The sequence below is a fragment of the Glycine soja genome, chromosome 2, assembly GCF_004193775.1.
Source record: "Glycine soja cultivar W05 chromosome 2, ASM419377v2, whole genome shotgun sequence".
In the NCBI taxonomy this organism is placed as follows: domain Eukaryota; kingdom Viridiplantae; phylum Streptophyta; class Magnoliopsida; order Fabales; family Fabaceae; genus Glycine; species Glycine soja.
In genome coordinates this window covers 11684169-11699135 of record NC_041003.1, presented here as the reverse complement: position 1 = coordinate 11699135, position 14967 = coordinate 11684169, and the positions used below count along the sequence as shown (strand labels likewise).

General features: G+C 29.4%; 1 protein-coding gene across 1 annotated transcript; it reads right to left on the bottom strand.

Annotated features, from left to right (window-relative positions):
• Window positions 1–5895: 5895 nt before the first annotated feature.
• On the bottom strand, window positions 5896–12734 carry LOC114387645 (primary amine oxidase-like). Its single transcript, XM_028347854.1, has 5 exons — window positions 11843–12734; window positions 9649–10030; window positions 8684–8797; window positions 6949–7490; window positions 5896–6161 (listed from the first exon to the last, which is right to left on the bottom strand). The coding sequence occupies exons 1-5, from the start codon at window positions 12634–12636 to the stop codon at window positions 5960–5962; spliced, it is 2034 nt and encodes a 677-aa protein (XP_028203655.1). The 5' UTR covers window positions 12637–12734; the 3' UTR covers window positions 5896–5959.
• Window positions 12735–14967: the final 2233 nt, after the last annotated feature.

The window sequence follows — 14967 nt, the reverse complement described above, 5'->3', positions numbered from 1 at the left end:
TTTTTTATAAGTACATGTAATTACCTAAATCGTATATAGTTGATTATTACATTAATTAATTTCATATATACTACTAATTAACTTTGAATTTATCCTCTTGTAAAAAAAAACTGACTTAATTATTTTTTTTAAAAAAAATTGATTTTATTATTAATTTATGAATTGATATTTTGACTTTATTTATATGGGATTTAATTGATTTTTGATATATTTTTTTACGTTCTTTTTTAGTTTCTAAAATCAGAGCTTTTATTAGACTTTCCTGGAAACAATTATTTTTCTCATTCAATAAAATTACAACATGTAAATCTAGTAAAAGAATTTTAGGGAAGTTATAAAATATAATTAGATTAGACTTATGATGTGTGTACTTAAAATATTAGTTTTTTTGTGCAATTAATAAAATATAACGGTAATAAGAAATTAAAAAATAAGAATATTTTCCTATAAATAAAATAAAAAATTATGAAAAATACCAAAAAATTCAGTCAATATTCTCTAATTTTAGTCAAATTTATATTTTAATTAACGTAAACATCAAAAAAATAATATAAAACTAGAACTAATTCATTAAAATGTATAATTTAATAGTTTATTAATAACATTATGATATAAAAAATTAGATTTGATGACTTCAATTACAAAAAAAAAAAAAAATCATATTTTATCTAATATCATTCTTAATAGAAAATCAATTAATCAATTATAAGGAATCATATATCTCAAGTATTTTTTTAGTATAGATTATACATTCCTTTGTCTATTTTGTAGAAATCAAACTTAATTAGGTCTTCACAAATTCAAATTGTATTACCAATCTTCATGACCTTTCCATGGAGGGGTACCAATATACTTGGGCCCGTCGAAGGGGAAAACATGACATGGTAGAGGAAAAACTTGACAAAGTCCTTGCAACTATTGAATAGATGAACTTTTTTCCTGATTTCAAAAGATACAGTTCACTCAACGATTGCCTTTAGGTTCCAAACTCCATATGGGGAAGGAGCGTTCTTGTTTCCGAGGTCTCGATCATTTACATGGACCCACTTCTCATTCCATTTCTGGGAATTTGATGATCTATAAACTCCCTAGCGAATGATCGCTTCATGTTTGAGCATGATGAACTTTCTGGCCTCATATGAGAATGGAAAACTAGATAATTTTATGTATCGGTGGGTGAACAATCACGAACATAATAATTTTTTTTATCATGTTCCCAATAAAAAAGATACTTTGGAGCAACAAAGACCATGACTGAAGTGGCAATGGAATATCATCTAAATCTGACCACTCCCCCCTTCTCCTCCACCTAGATGCTTCTAAAAATAGGTCTTTCCGCAGAAAATTCATGTTTGAAAATTCTTGGCTCCTTGAACCTGACCTTGAGGAAATTGTTTACTCTGGATGGTCAAAACCCCTCACGAATGACATCATTTACAAATTAAATTTCTGCTCCAGTGAGATGAATAAATGGGGAAGGAATCTAAGGAGGAAATTTCATGACCAAATAGATGATTGTTGAAAGGGGCTTGAAGCCATTCGTCACCTAAATGATCCTCCAAATGTGGCAAGTTTCACAAAAATTCAAGGAAGCTCAATTCCTTAATTGCTCAAGAAGAATCTTATTGGAGACAACAAGCAAAAATCTGCAGGCTCAAAGATGGTGACATAAACTCAAAAATTTTCCACTCCTCTACCAAAGCCAGAAAAACAGAAAATACTACCACTTCTCTTATGAAGATTGAGTTGAAAGTTCATAGTCATAAGAAGATGTCAAATGTTGATATTTCTTATTTCAAGTGAATAATGATTGTAATGATGTTCTGCACAGTATCAATAATATCTATCAGTGTATTTCATTTTATGATAACGATTCACTTTTAGCTCCCTTCACCCTTAGAAATTTCGAGTGGTACTTTTTCATATGAACTCTAACAAATCTCCTAGTCATATGGTCTCAATCCAACCTTATACAAAAAAAAAATTGGCATCTTTGTGGCCCAAAGGTTTTTCACTCTAGTATTACATGGCTTGAAACAAGCTCTTTCCCAACAGAGGTAAATGCTACAACAATTGTCCTTATCCCAAAAAACAGAAATCTCACCTCCGTGAAAGACTTTAAGCCTATCTCTCTTTGTAATATCCTCCATAAAATTATTTCAAAAGTTTTGGCAAATAGATTAAAACTCATTCTTTCAAATTGCATCTCCCTTGAGCAATCAGCTTTTGTAGAGGATCGCTCTATTCTTGACAATGTCATGTTGGCCTCGAAAATTATCCATCATACAAGATGTAAGCAGAAAGGGAAAAATAGGGAAGTAGCTCTCAAAATTGATATTAGCAAATCTTTTGATAGAGTGGGTTGGTCTTACCTTTTGAGGGTTATGGGAAAATGAGTTTTCATGAAAAATGTCTCAATTGGATGGGCCTTTATCTCAAAACTACCAATTATTCTATTGTTGTTAATGGGGACTCAGTAGGATGAATTTCTCCTGGGAGAGGGTTAATACAAAATGATTCAGCGTTGTCTTATTTCTTTATTCTTTGCATAGAGGAACTTTCTAAAACACAGAGGAGAGACGACATTTACGAAGTCAAAGTGTGTAAAGGTGTCTCGATCCTCACACACCTTTTATTCGCTGACAATTGTTTTCTTTTTTGCATGACAATGAAAGCAATATTCTGGAAAAATATTATTGATTCTTATGGGAAGACTTCTGGTCAACTCATCAATTATCAGAAATCAAAAATCATGTTCAGCTCCAACACTCCTCCCAACATGAAGCAATTCATCTCCTCCCTCCTTGGGGTCATAGACACAATTGGCACTAGCAAATACCTAGGACTGCCATCCATCATTGGAAGAAGGAAAAAAAAATTGGTTTCCTGAAATATAGACTTTGGAGTCGCGTCAACCATTGGTCTACTAAGTTTCTATCAAAAGCAGGTAAAGAAGTCCTTCTAAAGTCAATTCCACAATCCATCCCATCCTAATGCATGAGTGTCTTTCTATTACCATCAATATTGCAGGGTGATCTAGAAAATATTATGAATTCTTTTTTGTGGGAAAGCAACAATCAACAAAGAAAATGAATACATTGGATGAAATGGGCGAAACTATCTATGAAAAAAGAATTTGGAGGTTTGAATTTTAGGCACCTTCATGATTTTAATTTAGTCATGCTAGGGAAGCAAGGTTGGAGATTATTCTCTAACCAAGATACTATAATTTGAAAGGGCTTTAAAGAAAAATGCTTCAAGAAATTTTTTGGATGCTCAACTTGGACACAATCCAAGCTTCATATGGCATAGTATCCATGTTTCACTAGTTGGGGTAAGTCAAGGGTTAAAATGAATGATTGGAAATGGTAATTCTATCAATATTAATTTGGAACCAGCCATGACTTCACTCAATTAAGCACCAATTCAATCAACACCTCCCCTCCTATTGCAGAATTCGAAAATTGGAAGGTAATCCAATTAATCCTTTTCGGGCCATTGGAATGAACAGCTCCTTCATCATATTTTTCTCGAAGAAGACATCATCAAAATCCACCAAGTGCCTCTTTTCAACATGCTGGGAGAAGACAAATTGATCTGGAAATTCAGGCAAACGGTGACTATATGGTACGCTGTGCTTATCACCATTATGAATTCTATTGTTGATAATGATCACCTCAAAGCACCTGGACAATGGATGACTCTATAAAAACAAAATCTGCCCCCTAAATTTAAACACTTTCTCTGGAGACTTCTTAGCTAGGGATGTTTACCAACAAGTGAAAAACTAACTCACAAGGGAACCAATTGCCCTCATGAGTGTGTTTTTTGCTTGTCCAATGCAGAAAACATATCGGCACATGTTTAATTGATTGTCCTACAGCAAAGCATTTTTGGATAGCATCAGGAATTTGTAACGAAGTTGAGCAGCAGATTTATAATGCATCAGATATCAATGAGTTAATTTTCTCCTTGCTGCCACAACACGATCAGCATTATCAAAACAAGGCAATTATGGTGCTTTGGTCAATTTGGAAAACCCGAAATGAAAAATTATGGGAGGACATTGAGATATCTCCAACTGTATCCATTGCATCCAACCCGAAATGAATGGTCCTTTGCAAAATCTTCATCTCCAAACAAGCAAATTCCTTAGCTAGGACATCAAAATTTTTTGCTTATAGTCATGACTTTAATAATATCCCTACTTGTATGGAAACTTTACTTTAGAATGAAATACCACAACTTTTTTTCTTTAAAAAAAAAGCTTCGATTAGATCCCTTGTTTCTTAAAATAAGTTTAATTATTTGATCTCTTTTATCAGATGACCATTAACTACATTAACATTGTATCTACTTGGAAAATGACCATTAACAGCAAGTCAAATGTCAATGAACAGGTAGGATTCTATGGTATATGATTTAGATAGTATTAAAGTGATTAATTAATTGAACCCAAAAGAACTTATTTAATCTTTTAGTAATAAAGAAATTAAGTTGAACTTAATAAATAAATAAGAGATAAAAAACATAATTTAACCTCTTCTCTATAATAGTCTCAAATAACATTTTCACATGTATATAAGTTACACAAAAAATTATTGAAACATCTATATATATATATAAGAAAGGATCTACTTATTTTAAGAGTAATTTTTTGAGTTTTTTTATTTTTATTATTTATTTTTATAAGAATGGATCTATTTAATTTTAATGATTAGATCTCATTACTCTTAAAACTCTTAAAATTAGTTAATTCCTACTCATATATATAACTACACAAGTGAGTGAGCACTCTTGCTCCAACAGATAGCCGCATATATGTGCGCGCTTGATAAATTTATGACCACACCATGACACATGCAGTTGCTCTAAGACGACAACTCACAATTATGTTTGATATTCTAAACCAGAATTGCCAACACTTGTCACTTTGTCTTGTTCTAAACATGGAAAAAAAAATCCTACTAAATATAAATGAAAAGACAGGTAAATGACTATACAAAAAAAATGAAAGCCCATAGCTGTCACTCAGCAGCACAGAGACAGAAGTAGGAATATTCCATTACAACCTGCAGATTACAATTGAGCCAATCATCCAAAAATAAATCAATTTGAATCTGATACTAACTTAATTTTACAAAACTGATTATAAGATAAAAATTATTCTATGCTTATATATTTGATCTTATCATTTGAGATCTTTAACAATTTCAACACTCTCCTCGTACTAGACATTAAACATCTAGAATTGTAAAATTTGTTGACACTTTTATTTATTTTTTATTGACAAATTAATAATTGTTAATTTTGTTAAAAAATTATGACCTTTTCCTCTCCCATTCTCTTTATTTTACACCAAACAAATTTTATATCTTTTATCTTTCATTCATTTTAAATAACATCCATGGTAAAAATTTATTTTCGCAAGCATGAATCATATATTGTAGGTGCACGCTAGAATTCGCCTCAAGTAGAATTATTGTTGTGACATTGTGATCTTGAACGACCTTGCAGCACTTTAGATTGTACTCAGTAGCGATGTCCTATCTACATTTCACTATAGTGTAAGTAGGACTCGATTTGCCAAAAGATTAACTAGACAAAATGACTTTTCAGGTGCAAAGCTTGAAGTGCAGTCCTGAACAATAAACGTTGTTGATGTGTCTGTACCTTTTTCACTATTTAATAAAACAATTTCACTCGGTAAAACTATCGGCAATTTTTGTGTAAATATTACTTGAATTTTTTTATAAGTATTATTTAAAACACATAGTTAACTTTTCTTTTATTCTTTTTTGGTCAAATATTATTTCTTCTAAGTTCTAATCCACGCACGCTTAAAATTGTTTGAAAGGTAGAGAAAACAAAGGAATATATAGGAAAATACAATGATATAGAGAAATCATTAATTTATTCAAATTTATTATTTTCTCATCATAGCACACATGTGACCAATCTATGGCTTCCCACAACCAGGCCATTTAACAATGTCTGGAGAAAGGGTCTTAAGGACTGGATTTCTCTCAAAGAAATTAGTTGGCCTCAATTCAAATCCGGTGCTCAACAAAGGCATTATTGGAAAATCCTCCTGGCATGGAACATGGTGGATTCCCACTACGTACCACAACACAATATCCTTGTTCTCAATACCCCTATTCCTGCAATTTTATTTTTCAATTTCAAAACAAATGTTAATCATACAATATCAAGAAATTTTTTAACTCATACCCACAAAAGTTAAGGACTGAAATCACTACTTGTTGTCTTGTTACATTCGTTTTCTTAATTAAGTTAAAAGGGTTAAATTATTTATTTAATTATGCAATTGTCTTCATTTTAAGTTAGTCTCAATCCATATAAAAAAAATCTATAAGTTTTAATCCTTCAACAGTTTATTCTAGCAGTTTATTATTGCCAAAAAGTTTCTGTATTGGGTTTATACCATAAAAAGTTTTCTCTCTGTTATTAACAATAAGGAATTTCCACCCAAAAAAAAACAATAAGGAACAAAACTTAAATTTTATGTATGCACATGTGTCAGAACTAAAATTTATGGCTTTTTTTAGTAAAAGAAAAGACTAAATCTTACAAATGAAAACATGTTAAAATTTGTACTTAAGGTTAACCTAATACTACAAAACAAACTTATAAGCTCTATTTCAGTCATCTTTAATTAATATGGGATTATATCCACCCTCTGACATCTACCACAACAAAAATGCATGGTGTTAATTACCAATTAAGACCTGCCAAGGGTGTCTGCAATTAAAGCGGCTTAACAGAATAACTATAGCGACAAAATTAATAGTTTAAGCAATTATAATTATACCTCTAATTAAAAAATATTTATTTTGCTAAAAAAAAAACAATGGGTTAGTTTTCAATTGGATAAACAGAATTAAAGTGAAACATATTTGGTTCCAAGGTTAAGATATGCATGCTTACTGCTTAGTCCAAACAGCCAAAGTATCATCTCCATGACTTTGATCAACAAAAAGTCCACCAGCCCACTTCTCAGTCTTATTGTAAGGTGTAACCCAAACATTGTAATTGGTGAAAGCACCACGTCTTTGAGGGTAATCATCCTCTCTGAGAAGGGGATGAGATGCTGCATTTGGAACCAAACGGTACCCTACTTCATTTCCAGTGGAAGTCTTCTTATTAGGGTTCACAATTACTAAATCTGAAGGGCTGAACCCTAGTTTGGTCTTTGCATCAGATTCAGTCTTTGCAACTTCACTACTAGTTGTCCAATAGCTCTTTCTCTTGGAACTGTTGTAATCCGTGACTTGCACAGTCTTGAAATTTGTCTTCACAAAAGAGTTGTCCACACCATCAATGTCAAAGTCAAGATGGTATATGTAGTAATGGTCATGGTAAACACCAATGCTGTGTTCTGAGACCAATGTGCCATGTTGGTCATCTTTTATTTGATCTGTGTGAGTAATATCCACTGCCTTAATTTCCAAAATGCCTGATAGTGATATCTATTGGAACATGAAGAAGAATTGAGTTAGAATTTGGATTATTGTAGAAAATGTCCAAACAAGGGTTGTCTGTCGGTCACTATAAATATACTATGTCCAAAGCTATTCTTATTTTGATTCCAAAATTATAAATATTTTATAAATTTAAAGTTTCATTAATTATTTAAAATTCACATATCTTAAGCGATATGTAGTTAACTAAAATCTCTTCTTAATCATAGTTTATTTATTTCTATCACTAATGTTTAAAATTAAAGTTAATTTCCATGCAGTAAAGTATAAAGTTTATTTTATATTTGAATAGATAAAGTTTCAAATATGTTTCTATTATCAATCTAATAATTAGGCCGAGTCAATAACCAGTCCAATTTTTAAAACATTTCTTACATATATCATCAATTTTCTTATATTTAAAACTCTTAACTTGACATTTTTACTCGTTTTCTTAATAAATTGATTCAGTTGAATTCTTCTGAAGCTTTTTTTTGTTTAAAACAAACGAATAATTATTTTATAATGTCAATAAGATCTAAATTTATTTGAACACTTTGATTTTCTTTCCATTAAGACTTCTTTGCACAATAAATTCATTGTTGTGCTATATGCTTCCCAATTTTTTTGTCTAAATTTATATTTCAATATTAAGTGTGAATTTATTAAAATGTATTACTTAAGTGTTGATATGTAAAAAAAAATAAAAAGGAAATAGAACTAAACAAAAAAAATAACTAGAGTAATAATAATTAAATTAATTTAAATATTAGCAAGAAAAAAGACATAATGCATATAAGTTTCGTATAACATCTTTTTAAATTAATAACAAATGAATAAAATAGTCAAATCAAGTGAATTATAAATGAATAAAGAATAACATTTTTCAGTGAATAGTAAAAGTGTTACATGAATACTTCTTGAATTGTAGAAGTGATATATTCACATCTAAATCATCTGAATCAATATTTATTTCATTAAATTTTATAAGATATTTTTTATAAAACATATTAGTATATAAATTATGAAATAGTTATATGATTTGCTATATATAAATTAGTTATATACTTAACCCGTATAATGCCCGTGTTGAAGCACTAGTTGCTTTAAATTAATTCCAGAGTTTGATATATTATTATTTTTCCCTTACACATTTATGGTTAAAGTGGCCCACGTGTACAACATAAAGAAACAAAGCATACCGAAGGCTTGATTGAACCACTTGGCTTGAACTCCCAATCTATTACATTGTCATAGTTGCCAACGGTAACAACTGATCTAACAATTAGACTCACATCAGATCTAACTTCTCGAATCTGAAAAAAAAACAGTGTCAATTCCGACAAAATGACATAAGTAAACTTATAAAAATAACAAGAATGAACAAACACGTTGAAAAGGGCCAAATTGTTTAATGTTTAGCCTTTAGATGTAGCTTTAAAATTGGTAAAATTGTATTTTAACAGTTTGTACACTGAAGAAAAGTGAGTTTGCAGTGAAATAATTAATTTTGACAAAAAAAAAAAAGAAAAGAGAATTGTTAGCTACTATATTTTGTTGTAAAAAATTGATCGAGCTTTAAACATAAAATTTATTTAAATTTCAAACTATTAAAAATCACCATAAATCTCATACATAACATTCTATAACTAATTGGGTGTCAATGTAAAAAGAATTTACACTCAGTATATTTATATGAAATTCTTAAAACAATTATTATAAAAATTAATAATTTTATGATACATAATAATCTATAATTGATGACATTGTGAAAAAAAACCTTTACTTTATCAATACATTTTAACTAAATTCTTAAATCTATACTTTATTATTTAAATAAAATAATTCTTTTAAACTTACTTTTAAATATTTAACTATGAGTTTAATGGTCAGTGTAAAAACATTTGCTAGTGTCAAAAAGGATCCAGCTGAAGTAAAAAGTACTTGCTTATGCATCATTTGATATTTTTTTACGAGAAAATGTTGATGGTAAAAATCATATCCAATTCACGCTATTGAATTTTTTTCAAAATCAATTTTTTTAGGGTGAATCCGATATTGACCATTGTGTAAAAGAGAAAGGTCATCCTTGTATATATTTTTCATTGTGAAACCAAACCATATTATATAATATACCACAGAAAAGACCACAATTATATATACTTACTTGCTCATTGGGAATGCCTGATTCAGTGTGACGCCAACTGATACCACCATATTGTTCAAACACACAAATTGCATTCTCCAAGTGTTGTGGGCTACCATCACTTGCCGCAAAATATACGTCTAGGAACTGTGCTTGTGGTGGACAATCATGCAAAGGTTCCAAAGAAACCATAGATTGACCAAACCCAAATTCACCAGCATCAAAGAAAGTCTTGTAATACCATTCCTCACCTGGGTCTTGATATGGCACAAATAATTCAGAAATGTACCCTCTGTATAATACTTGACGTGACTTATGCACTTCAGGGTCGTAAATTGATGCAGTTGAAATTATCACACCAGCTCGCACATCATAACCTATGTGGAACTTCCAATTGGCCCAGCTGAACAAACACACGTAATAATATGTAAGTGGTAATTAACACGAACCATGAGCAATCTTAAATCAATCATAAGAATACATGGAAGTTATATTAGGTACTTATTACTTATAATTAGCTAATACATTTTTTTATAATAATCGCATTTAGATTTAAACCTATAACTTCATACATATTATCTTAAATATTTCACCATTAGATCGATCCTAATGATTTCTATAATTAGCTATTTATTTTTATTTTTTGCTTAAATATATTTTAATTTTGGTTTTAGAATTTTTTTTATTCTAAGCCTTCATGATCCCTAAATTTTCAGGAACCAAAAAGATATTCAACTGATTCTATTTAAAATAAGAGTAATTAATATTTCAAAATCTAAAATGAAGATCAAGTAATATGTTGCCGTAAAAAAAATCAAATATATATGACGTGTTTGAGAATGAATTATTATTGGGAAATAATTACCGTTTTTCAACTAATGAAGTTTATAATTAATATATATATATATATATATATATATATATATATATATATATATATATATATATATATATATATATATATATATATAAAAACTGCAACTTACCTTAAAAAATTATCGTAAATTAAAATTAATTAATTTACGTTTCTAACAACTTAACTTAAACAAGAAAGACCAGATTTTTATTTTTTTTTTGAAGGGGAGAAAGACCAGATAAAACCATATTAACTATTTATTGCGTAGCCTCGTTAATCAAAGATTTAAAGGAGATATCAACAGCTTGCCCTTCCACCGAAAGGGGAGAGTTTTTGAATTTTTCATGTTTGTTTTAGAGAAATTTTTCATGTTTTTAAATGTGAATTTCACTTTTCTGCTGTTTTCACCTGTGTTACATTTTTTCTTTACCTTTATTTTTCCAAGTCTTGTCATGTTTCATATTTTCAAATTCAATTTACAAGAGGGATCTAACTCATGTAGTTAATAAGGTGCTTGAGCCTTATAAATTTTTTAATACCCCCTTTGATTCTTACTGATACAAAAAATCAAGAAATATTCACCAATGATTTTCTCATCAATTACATAAAATTACTCATTTTTTTTCTCTAAATTGAATTGCTAACTTTAGAAAAAAAAAATTAGGTGCGTCAATCAATAAAGAGAATAGAATGAGTAATTTTATTAAACACTTTTTTTTTATCAATGTCAGAGAAAAAAATTAAATAATACAAATCTCCAGAGGTTTGTTTACAGTTTTAATGATTTTTTGTTTTTTTTAATTAAAATTAAGATTTTATTTAATAATTCGTTTAATGAAAATTTATACAGTAATAAATGTTAGCATAAGTTAGTAAAACTCTAATTTTGTGAAGCTTAATCCAAAGGTATCATTTCTATCACACCATATCTTCAAAGAATTTTTGGTGTTTCTTTCTATTTAGTATGTTTTGTTATCACATCTATTTGTTTTACATGAAATTGACGTGTATCTTTTTTTTTTAATTATTAATCTCTTAGAAAATATGACTAATCAGTCACATTTAATAAGGTCATTAATCACGTTTTTTATTTCCAAGGTTTGAACATCAAATCTGATGGTTTAAGGAGATCAAATGGAATATTACCTGTACCAATAATTTATTAGTTATTAAATCTAATCAATTAATTGATCTTATAGCACGCATGGTTCCGCAGGTCTTTAATTAGTGTTTGTTATATGGGTTTTGCTAACTAGTACTAGGTTAAGAAATTAAAAAAAAAAATAGTTCTTTAACTAAGGGCACTTGTTTATATTTGATTTGTTATATATATATAAACCATGAAGCCATGAACTATACCTTATACTATGTCCTTTGATAGTGAACCCGGGTCCTTCGGGTTGATGCGAGGCAAAAGAATGAAGCCGTGGACTGAACGGTGGCTTCAAATGCGAAGCCCGGTATTCGGTGTTCTCCGCCTTAGGAACAGGCTCAACAACGTTATCATGGTACTCAACAATCTTCATTGTGTCAAGATCAGCGAGAATGTTTATGCCACTAATGGGCCTCACGTAGATATTCGCAGTTCCATTCTTGGAAAAACACTCCAACCTCAAAGCCCTAGTGCTCTTGGCTTCCCCGTACCACCCCACGGTGAAGCAGGAGCACACCACCTCCGACAAGTTCAAACCCCTCTTGTTAATGGACTCAACAAAGGGACCGTACTTTAGCGGCAGCGATATGGCCAAGCTTTGTTCTTCCAGCGTCAAGGTCGGGAACCCCGTGTCCAAGTGAATTTTGTACGAGACAACGTTGGAGGATTTGATGTTGATGATGAGTTCGTGGATTTGGGAGTTGTTGACGATGGCTACAACGAAGGCGCTGCGTTGGGGTGGGGTTTTGGTGCCGGAGGAGGCCCACTTTAGGACGTGGGTCTTGTCGGGATCGTCGAGGCCGACGTAGTGGAAGAAGACATGGTTGGGTGGTGTGGGGTATTTCTTTAGGACTGTGGCTTGGACGAGGGTGATTTCTTGCTTTGTTAAGGGGTCAAGTGGGTGTGTGATCAATTGCAAAGGGCTAATGGAAACTCCTTCTTTGGCTTGGAAGAGGAAGAGTAGTGTGAGTAGTGAGAAGAGGTAGTGGAAGAGTTTCATGGTGATGGTGCTAGTATTGTGGAATTCACTGTCTTTATATTGAGCTGCTGGAAGTGATGGGTATAAGAATATGAACAAGTTTTCATCATCAGTTCAACATGAAGTGAAATCTAAAACAAAATAGTGAGAGAACTTTTTTAAATTCTAAAGAAAAGAGTGAGACTTAGGAAATTTTAGTTAACATCTATGATATTTTTTATTTTAGTCAATAGTTTCGACTTTCAACTACATTTACTATAAAGATAGTTCTTAATCACTTTTGCAATAGTGTTTCTATTTTACTTGTTACACTAAATTTATTTTCTTATTTTTTAATTTACTATTTAAGTTTCTTATATTTTAAAATATAGTGTCTTATTCCTATAAAACTAGAACTATAATCCTTAAAATAAAAAATATATTCTTTTATTATTATATCTAAGTATTCCATTGAATATTTAGTGTGAAATAGAATATTAATATAATTAAGTTTTATGTAAAAATAATTCAAAATTCTAATTTTATTTTCTCTTAATTTATTATATTTTTATAATCTTATATATTATTTTTAAAATATAATATATAAAATTAAATTCTATTTTCACATATTTTAGAAAATGTATATAATAGGAGAACCGATTTAGTGTAATAGAAAATATGAGAAGAATTTTGCAATTAAGCCTAAAAATTAATATTAAATATTTTTTATTAATAGACTTAAAATTCAAATTTTGTTATTTTATTTTTTAATTAACCAATTAATTTTAATAAAATAAGTAATTTTATGTTTTTTCTGATGTGTTTATCTAAATGATTTCTGTTTTAAAAAATAATTTTATGCATACTTTGATAAGTAAATCAAAGTTTAAACAAAAAAATTTTAAAAAAAAATATTTTAAAATTATTTATTTTAAGCTTAAATAAATTGTTCAGTGTATTATTAGATATCTAGTGAGAGATAAAAGAAATATATATAAAAATATTATAAATAATATAATGCGATACACGTGAAGAAAAATATAAGTATTCAAATATTATTACTCTAAAAATATTGAGTTACCAACTTACCATGGTATCAATTGGTAATTAATGAGCAGTTCTGGTAAGAATTTCTTCAGGTACAATTAATACGTAACGTACGAAATCATGGCACTGATTGTTGTTGGATGGTAACTTACTAAAATGAAGATAGAAAAAACTAAAGAATGAAACCAAATAAACCAATTCCCTCCACCATATTCGTCTCAATTTTTTCGTAGTATTATCCAGCTTTCCCCTTAATCAATTAATACTCCCAGTTGTCCTAAATATTCGATGAGAAAATTTTGGATATTTATAGTATTTCTCTTTGACTTGTTTAATGGCCAATAATAATTTTATCCCATTTGAATAAAAAAATTATCACGTCTCAGAAAAAGAATGTTGAGTTTGATATTTTATAGTATACTTTTTTCAAATGTGGTGACATGAGAATCATGAAATTTAAATGCTTAGAACAGAGGTTGTTGGTTCCACACAGTAATATAAGAGTTCACATTAATTTCTATTGCAGTGGTGAAAAGTTACATCTAGTTGCATAATTCAAATTGCAGTGGTGAAAAGTTACATCTAGTTGCATAATTCAAATTTATTTAGAGTGTGTTTGAATTGAAAAATTTTAAATTTTTGAGAAATTTTAAATTTTAAATATTTTAATTAAAATTATTTTATTTTTAAAATTTTGTGTTTGGATAAAAAAAATTAAAGTTATGAAGGTGAAAAAAACTTATTGGTGTGCTAATTATACGTGTTTTTCTACGCTCACATCCGATCGATGTTTCACGAACTGAGACGGTGTTTCTTGAAAAAGGCTGTAAGAAGATAATTTCAATTTCTCATCTCTTAGAAGGAAATTTAAATTCCAAACTTTTAATTGTTTAAAATTTTGTTTTAAAATTCTAAAATTTTAAATTCTCCAAAAAAAAAATATCCAAACAATAAATTCATTCAAACGTACTCTTGGTGAGAATTCATATTCAATTTTTACAGTAAGTAAAACTTTATTGGATGAGTGAAAGTCAAACAATACAAGTAAGATTAATTTATGATGCATTAAGTTAAAGACATTCATATCTTCGACCCAAAAAAAAAAATTGGAGGTTACATGAAAGATATTTTGACCGGATCGAATAGGGAGAGAAAACAAGTAATTTAAGAAAAAAATAAGATATTGAGTATGTATTTGTTAAGAAAATAATAAGATATTGAGTGATGTTAAGAAAAATGAGAGAAACTATATTTTTATGATACTAAGACTTATAATATTTACGCTCGCTCAATTAATTGAATTAAACCCTTTGATAGGAAGACTTG